This window comes from Bicyclus anynana, chromosome 5, assembly GCF_947172395.1.
Source record: "Bicyclus anynana chromosome 5, ilBicAnyn1.1, whole genome shotgun sequence".
Taxonomy (NCBI): domain Eukaryota; kingdom Metazoa; phylum Arthropoda; class Insecta; order Lepidoptera; family Nymphalidae; genus Bicyclus; species Bicyclus anynana.
The window spans coordinates 7,664,114-7,672,483 of NC_069087.1; the positions used below are offsets into that span (position 1 = coordinate 7,664,114).

The window sequence follows — 8,370 nt, forward strand, 5'->3', positions numbered from 1 at the left end:
TATAGCCTATGGCACTCAGGGATAATGTAACTTACCAACAGTGAAAGAATTTTTAAATCGGTTTAGTATTAATTGATTATGAAACACGGCTAAAAATCACGTGATATTAGGTCAGAGTATGCCCGACTAGTTTTGAACCCATACGGGGTCCTTAGTCATGAGCTGGTTCTTGCATCGCGGCACGATCCAAATATCAGTTCGGATCGTGCAGAACCAGATCAGTTTGGATAATACTCACGATAGTTTAAATTCTAAAATCGGTTTAGTAGTTTCGAAGCCTATTCAATTCAAACAAACAATCAAATCTTTCCTCTTTATAATATTACTGTAGAATATAGATAATTTAATAAAATTACAGAAATATTCACTTAAATAGAAATATCACATACGAGTATTTATATTATTATGATGCACATTTTTTCACCGCATTTAGTTCCTTCTAAAAACTGTTTAGAGTCATGCCGTTTAAAATAAGCGTTTTTTTGCGTTGTCTGCCATACCCTCATTTATTTCCTTCATGTGATTAGTAATAAGGATGAAGTTTTTGTACTAATTCGTTATACCCAAAGTTAGGTGACTCATCCACTGTTTATGCAGTGCATCAGTAATTTAGTACTCGTCATTATGACGCAGATTCTGTTATGAAAAAGTTACATAATAAATTATGATATAAAAGGTTATTGAGAAATATATCAATACTTAACTTTATAATATTATTACGTACACACCACCTACAGTTGTCCTAATAAGTTCCTAAGCCTAAGGTTGCCTGGAAGAGATCGCTACTAAGCGATAAGGCCGCCTTTTGTATTCTACTTTTTCTTGTGTTTCTGTTTTGCTTGTTTTCTTTTATTTTTTGTAGTGTACAAATAAAGAGTATTAAATTAAATTAAAATTAAAATTAATATTATCTGTATATATAAAAATGAATTGCTGTTCTTTAGTCTCGCTAAAACTGGAGGACTGTTGAACGGATTTCTCTTATCTTGGTCTTGAAATATTCGTGGAGGTATACTTATTCCACCTTTATTCTCTTTATTGATATATTTCTTATATAAATAAAAAAAATAATATTTTAGTATCAAGGGTTGAAACCAAACTTCGGTGATTGACTCTGACCCCCGAAATTATTAGGTATATATTTTACCCCAAAAATTATTATTACATTATTTGTCCTAATTTATGGCCAATTTTCAGCTCTGTATCATTTGTATAATTTGGGTCCAAGTTTGTATAGCGACTGGGTTCTCCTTTAACATGCAACCAAAATTTTCATGAGTATACACTGTAGGTATTATAATGTCTGATTTAAACTTAGTATTTGAAATTATTCATATTTTTATTTCTTCATTTTCTAGCATAAAATATGCCGGACACATAGCTGTTGCCTTATGGCCTTCGGCAAAAAACCCCGTCACCCGCTAAACTATGATCCGGGATGCGACGGTTTTGAGCCGACGGGTTCAAAATCGATGATCGAAGCTTTTATAGTAAATCTGACGAAACGGTTTACCTGGTCTAGTACAAAACTATCGCAAATATCAGGCATTCCTGTTAGAATTATCTGAGTAACTTGATTTTAACTATAAGATAAGGAAAGGCTAGTGTCTATACATGATGTATTCATGGTATAACTGGCGCTATCATCATCATTATCATCATATCAGCCGATGGACGTCCACTGCAGGACATAGGCCTTTTGTAGAGACTTCCAAACATCATGATACTGAGCCACCTGCATCCAGCGAATCCCTGTGACTCGCTTGATGTCGTCAGTCCACCTGGTGAGGGGTCGGCCAACACTGCGCTTACTAGTGCGGGGTCGCCATTCCAGCACCTTTGGACCCCAACGTCCATCGGCTCTTCGAACTATGTGCCCCGCCCATTGCCATTTCAGCTTCGCAACTCGTTGAGCTATGTCGGTGACTTTGGTTCTTCTGCGGATCTCCTAATTTCTGATTCGATCACGCAAAGATACTCCTAACATAGCTCGTTCCATCGCCCGCTGTGTGACTCTGAGCCTTCTTATGAGGCCCATAGTTAGCGACCAAGTCTCGGAACCATATGTCATCACTGGCAACACGCACTGTTCGAAGACTTTTGTCTTCAGGCACAAATACTTTTACCGCTTGCAAGCTTAAGGCACATTCGCTGGGACACTTCTAACAATGTGTTGCTGTGCGTTTCTCAACCGTCCAGAGTCCATAAGAATATCCTCACGTGCCTGCGCCATTTCATCGGAGGCAAAATCCTACACATTCAAAATAACGCTGCTTGGCGACATTATTAAGATAGCTTCCCCGAACAAACTTTATCGCTAAGAGATTCTGAAACCCTTTTTTGGAAGTATTCAAGGTAACGACAGGGAATACCGTTTAATTAAGCACAGTGGGCCGGCCATTGTAACTAATGCCAGCTAAGAGATAAGCGTAGCTCGTTAGCTTCGGCAGAACAAGGTCGGGTGATCTGGAGCAAGGTCAGAACGGGCACTCTTCGAGTGATAGCACGACCTTTGAATTTATTATCGTCCCGATCACAATGTGTAAACTTTAGACATAGATCAAAATAGTCAGTATACTTATTATGTAAATCTGTTTTGCCTTTACACTCTGCTTGTGTAGTTTACAATTTGACGGTTTCACGTCGGTACATTGAATATAATATATTACTGAATGGAACTTTTTACTCTCTTATTATATTAACAACATTGAGAAGTAAATCTTACATCTGGGATAATTTCATTGAAAATTGAATGAATAGACAAAAAAATATACATTACAATTCTTATTGATAGACGAATACCTTACTATTCCATAGATTCACCGTGCAGGTGCCGGGTCAATTGCGTGGTAGAGAGAAAAACTCCGAGCAGAGTTCTGGACTTGTGACTACAGGATGTAGGGTTAAAAAATTCCTTGACGATCGATTAACACTCCCCTCCTCCGCTCGTGTTGTTCTCCCTGTCTAGCCAAAATTATGTACATATTACGTATTCGGACAGTGTCTTTTCAAAGTACATTGTCCGTTTAGACTTTTGTATGTCATATTCTGATACAAAAATGAAATTATTTAAAATAAAGTAGGATTTATTAAACTTAACAGAAATACTTGTAACGTCAGAACAAAATCAAATTATTTGTATAACTTTAAATGGTTTACTGTATTTCGTAAACTGTGCCCATAAGTTTCTATTGAGAGACCAGTGCGCCTGTGTGCCAACGCAAGTTGATTAATGAGCATTCTTTATACTAGTCACTGTATCAATGTGGCCATACTGAGTGCTTTACAACCGACGTCTAAAAGCTTAACTATTCAAACCGTATTTTTTGCGTTTTTACTTCAGACTGTTTTTTTTTTAAATGTTACATTGTAGGTGACGATACAGTGTAAGATGGTAGCAGCATAGCATACTAACTTAGAGGTACAGCCCCCCTAGCGAAGTGGCACGTCGATTCTCTTTCTACGATCGCTAACGCTTCGAAAACTAGAAAGATGTATGGGAATGACATTTGCTATCGATAGGTCACGTGATCAAGACCTGTCATCCCATTACCAAAACTTAGATACACAATTATATAACGCTATACTCAAAGCAATAGGAAATTTCGTAGAAAATGTAAAATTAATAACAAATGAATGAACCTCAGTAGACGAAATACCAGATTTCAGGTAAAATAAAAGAGTGACGAACATTTACCTCGTTATTCTTACGCAAACCAGCTAACCTGGATCAATGATACATTAACAAACTAACTAAAAACTAATTAACAGTTAGTTTTTAGTTTATACAGCGGATGGTCCTCCTAAATTCCTGAAGTGAAAAAAACATAAGGGTAAGGCAAAACAACACTTTGAGGGTAAGCAAATATAACGTTCCCCTGCTTAGAGCCTGCCAAATGGCACGTCGACTCTCTTTCTACAAATGCTAACGTTTAAAAAACTAAAAAAGCGAAACATTAAAACCCAGCGTTGGCGCTTTTAGTAACGATCTTAATTTAATTCATGATTGTATTTGCAGCGCCCAAAATTTCAAATGCAACACTGCTCGATAAAAAAAATGTCATGTTTTAAAAACGCTGTCGTGTGAACATGTTAAAAAAGCTCTCGTGTGAATAGCTGGCAGGCCTTAGATCTGAACATAGTGATACTTCGCGGCTGAAATGAAAACTTCCTCAGGTGAGGTCTGACATAAATAACTGTTAATACTACTTAAATTTACTTCTCATCAAAAAAATCGAAACAGTCCACAAATAAATGCTGAATACTGTTTCGATTTTTTTTTGGAAGAAGTATACTTAAAACACTTCTCCTGTAATCTAAATATGTAAAAGCGAAAGCTCATCGCGAAACATCAAAAACCTCGTGACGTACAAAGATATAGTTGATAGACGTACGCTAAGAACGGATTTTGCGACGGGGCCGGATTAAAGAGGTCTAAGGGCGGATGAAGTCACGGACGTCCGTTTGTACAATATAGTTTTGCAAACAGTTCCAAGTTTTTCTTACGTTAGGCACCCAATAAAAAAATACTCACATAAATTCTTAGAACATTAATTACCAACGCTTCCTTTCTGCGTGGTATTGTATAAACATTATTGTACCCACAAGCATTGCAAGCCCTACAATTTCAATTATAAATGCATATAATTCAAAAATTAACTACTATCCGAAGGCTTAGCCGGAGCAAACGCACCGAGTCATTTCTCACAAACAAAACCGACTGAAGACAAAAATAAACTGTCATGATAATTGATAGCCGCATTCGCAACGTGCACAATTAAATGGGTAAAAGCCCTTGATATGCTAAATATAAGATATGTTCAATGTAATTTATCTTGATGTAACATTTTTGACTAATATAAATCTATCGTAAGAGTTTTTTTTTTCATAGAAGAAACTTGTTCTGTCTTGCTGTGAAGCTATACTTTATTTGGCAAGATTATAATTTTATAATACTATATTTAGATTTCGGGAAATATCATGCAAAAGCTTTAATGTAAAAAGAACAACTTTTGTGTACTTTCAGTGCTATGTTCTACATATTACATTAATAAATATGAAATGAAGCTATAATTAGAAACTGATATATGGTCATTTAAGAACAGCATCCGAAAATACTTCAAAAGTGAAATCCGAAGAAGAATCTGAATGGCTAAAAGCGCCATGTCACAACTGCATAGAAAATGGAAAAACAGAAACATCTCTATAAACACAAATAAGCTTCTTGTCCATACCCTTATCTCTCCAATAAATCCTTATGCAGCTGAAACCTCGACCTCGACGAGTTAAAAATACATATTTCATATTATACAGAAGTTACGCATCTTTCAATCACTACCTATCTTCGGTTTAATGTATCAACAGAAGGGACTAATAAGAACAGGTGCTTGAGATATATTTCAACGAAACGTGAGAGCGTTCTGAGAACCTGTTGTGCATCCTTAGATAGCGAAACAAATCTCGCATGACGTCATACAGGATCTTGGAATGAATGGCTGTATTATCCAGAACATTGATACAAGCGAAGATATTATTGAAACGATTTTCCTTTAATGTTTTTGCGTACTTACGAAAGAGTCCGTATTTTTTTGTAGATGGTTACTTATTTCAACCGTTACTGCTCTGTAGTTTTTATTCCTAATTATTTATGGTGCTTTATTAATAAATCTCGTTTATTAATCATTTGATATTCTTCATTTCTGGAGAAAACCCTTAGTATACTTTTTGGGAGGCTTTAGGATATAGATATCCTAAAACACTGGTACCTCTAATGCGCGATATCTTCAATGCCTATTCCAACGGGCTCCCTATACATAAAAGGATGAAAACTCCGAATACATCGAGTGGAATAGGGTGTATATTATCCGAAAAAAAACTCGAAACGAAAATTGGAAGTTGAATAAAATGATCCATTCATAATTTCTCGAGAATTTTAAATTATGCCGAAATAATCCTGTATGACTATTTTGTTACAGTGCAGGCGAAGCAACGGGTAAAAACTATGTAGTCAATGGAAATTGAGTATTTTCGATGTATATTCTGTATCGATTACATAATATGCACCGAAAATACTCAATTTCCATTGGTTATACGCAAGATAAAAAAAATATATTTCCTTTGTTCTAAGCACGAATTGAAAACACGACTAGCTAATAGCTATATTCCCTGTTGTGAGTCACGCCTGAAAGACAAATTATAGCGGAAAATCCAGCTTTTATTTAGAGCTAATACTATCGCGTCATCTGGCGTATACACAGAAAGGCATCGGTTGCAGGAGTGCAAAGCATGAGTCAATATTTATTTTTAAATAATGCTATGTTACAACCGCATAGCAACTTGATTACTTTTACATGAATTGTAATATACTAGTAGTATAATAGTGAATGCAAATACAATAAGCTTAACTGATGCTTGCACAAATAAATAAAGATTACAAAAAAAAAGAAGATATTCATTTTTTTCTAGCTATAACAGTATAAAATTGGATTCTGTAATCTGATTATTTATATGACTTTATTATTATTTATTGACTTGATATTTATTACATTTTTATGGCACAATATATATTTTACTTATATTTATTTCTATGAAACTCATACATTTCCACATAATACCTATATTTATAATTTTATTACTAGCTATCTATCCTATCTTATTCGTGTATATACCTATCTACCTTCCTATAAATAGGCATATAGTAGTCACATGTTATTTGCAATGAAATTGGAAATAATACTACCTAAATGGAATAAATAAATAAACAAGCATGCCTTTATTTTTAGAAGTTCAGTACTTCAAACTTATATTGTATAATTTTAAAAAAAACTATTGTATTGTTTTGTGTTGCAATTTCATTTCTATCCACTAATATATTTTTAATTTAAGGCAAGTTCAGGCACCACTACTGGTTCTTCAATAATTTCGGGCAAAACAGCTTCAGGCAACTCAATGGGTCCAGGAATAATTTCAGGCAGAACAGCTTCGGGTAATTCGACAGGTCCAGGAATAATCTCAGGCAAAACAACTTCTGGCAATTCAACGGGTCCAGGAATAATCTCGGGCAGAACAGCTTCGGGCAACTCAACGGGTCCAGGAATAATCTCGGGCAAAACAGCTTCGGGCAACTCGACGGGTCCAGGAATAATCTCGGGCAGAACAGCTTCAGGCAACTCAACGGGTCCAGGAATAACCTCGGGCAAAACAGCTTCCGGCAATTCAACTGGTCCAGGAATAATCTCGGGCAAAACTGCTTCGGGCAACTCAACGGGTCCAGGAATAATCTCGGGCAGAACAGCTTCGGGCAACTCAACGGGTCCAGGAATAATCTCGGGCAGAACAGCTTCGGGCAACTCAACGGGTCCAGGAATAATCTCTGGCAAAACAGCTTCGGGCAACTCAACGGGTCCAGGAACTACCTCGGGTAAAACAGGTTTGGGTAGCTCCACGGGTCCGGGAATAATCTCAGGGAAAACAGCTTCAGGCAATTCTATGGGTGCAGGCAAGACTTCAGGTAACACAGGCTCTGGGAGTTCGACAATCTCAGGCTCAGAATCGACGAGGATTGGCTCTTCGGCTACACCGGAATCCACAACATCTGGTGTATTCACGTTAACAATAACTTGCACTAGAGGCACGGGCCCAGCAACTGTCAAAGCCAAAATGGCAGCAAAAGCAATGAAGATTTTCATAATTACCTGGAAATAAAAATATTATGTTTGATAACTAATTCTATAAAAAGACACAAGTTTAATTAATGGTTTTACATGTTGGCGTAATTTTATGTTAAATGACGGTGAGAACCATACCAATAAATAATTATTATCTATGATTATCAAAGTGACTATTGTGAAGATAAACTAAAGTAAAACTACAGAATCTACTTATATACAAATTTGACAATATTTACTAGTAACAGTTACCAAATAAAAAGCATTTTTTTTTTTGGAAAGAATATATCCAACCACCATCTTATCTCTCTGACTGAGATTTATATTTGTTACTTTTGCCATGGAGACCCTTGGTTCATAGAGTCGCAGTGCCAGAAAAATTCGTTAGAACCATTTCACCGCGGTTAGTTGCCCTGACTGGTGACAGAAGGGCTGGCTAATTGTTGGAGCAAAGGGTCAGCCAGGGTGTCCTGCGCGGAATTAAGCTTACTTAAGTACTTCCACTTCTTCTGATTATCACGCAGCTAAGTTAAGCATAACGCTCTATCGCCGCTGAGTGATTATAAGTCTTCTTATGAAGCCCACAGTGACATACAAGTAGGAAGCCATGTTCAGCAGTGGACTTCACTGCTCTGCGGACTCACGTCTTCCTAATAATGATGATGACAATGAATGATTATTCTACTTACCGTTTGTTCCACAA

The 8,370-nt window shown here is 36.5% G+C and overlaps 1 protein-coding gene across 1 annotated transcript; it reads right to left on the reverse strand.

The window, feature by feature from the left end:
* Window positions 1-6,805: 6,805 nt before the first annotated feature.
* LOC112054728 (saposin-like protein 11) lies at window positions 6,806-7,820 on the reverse strand. The gene has a single exon (XM_024094610.2). It carries the CDS (start codon window positions 7,686-7,688, stop codon window positions 6,876-6,878), a length of 813 nt encoding a protein of 270 aa, XP_023950378.2. The 5' UTR covers window positions 7,689-7,820; the 3' UTR covers window positions 6,806-6,875.
* Window positions 7,821-8,370: the final 550 nt, after the last annotated feature.

Bases quoted from the DNA above. Each gene is read 5' to 3' on its own strand.
- LOC112054728 (XM_024094610.2), bottom strand. From the start codon at position 7,688: ATGAAAATCTTCATTGCTTTTGCTGCCATTTTGGCTTTGACAGTTGCT.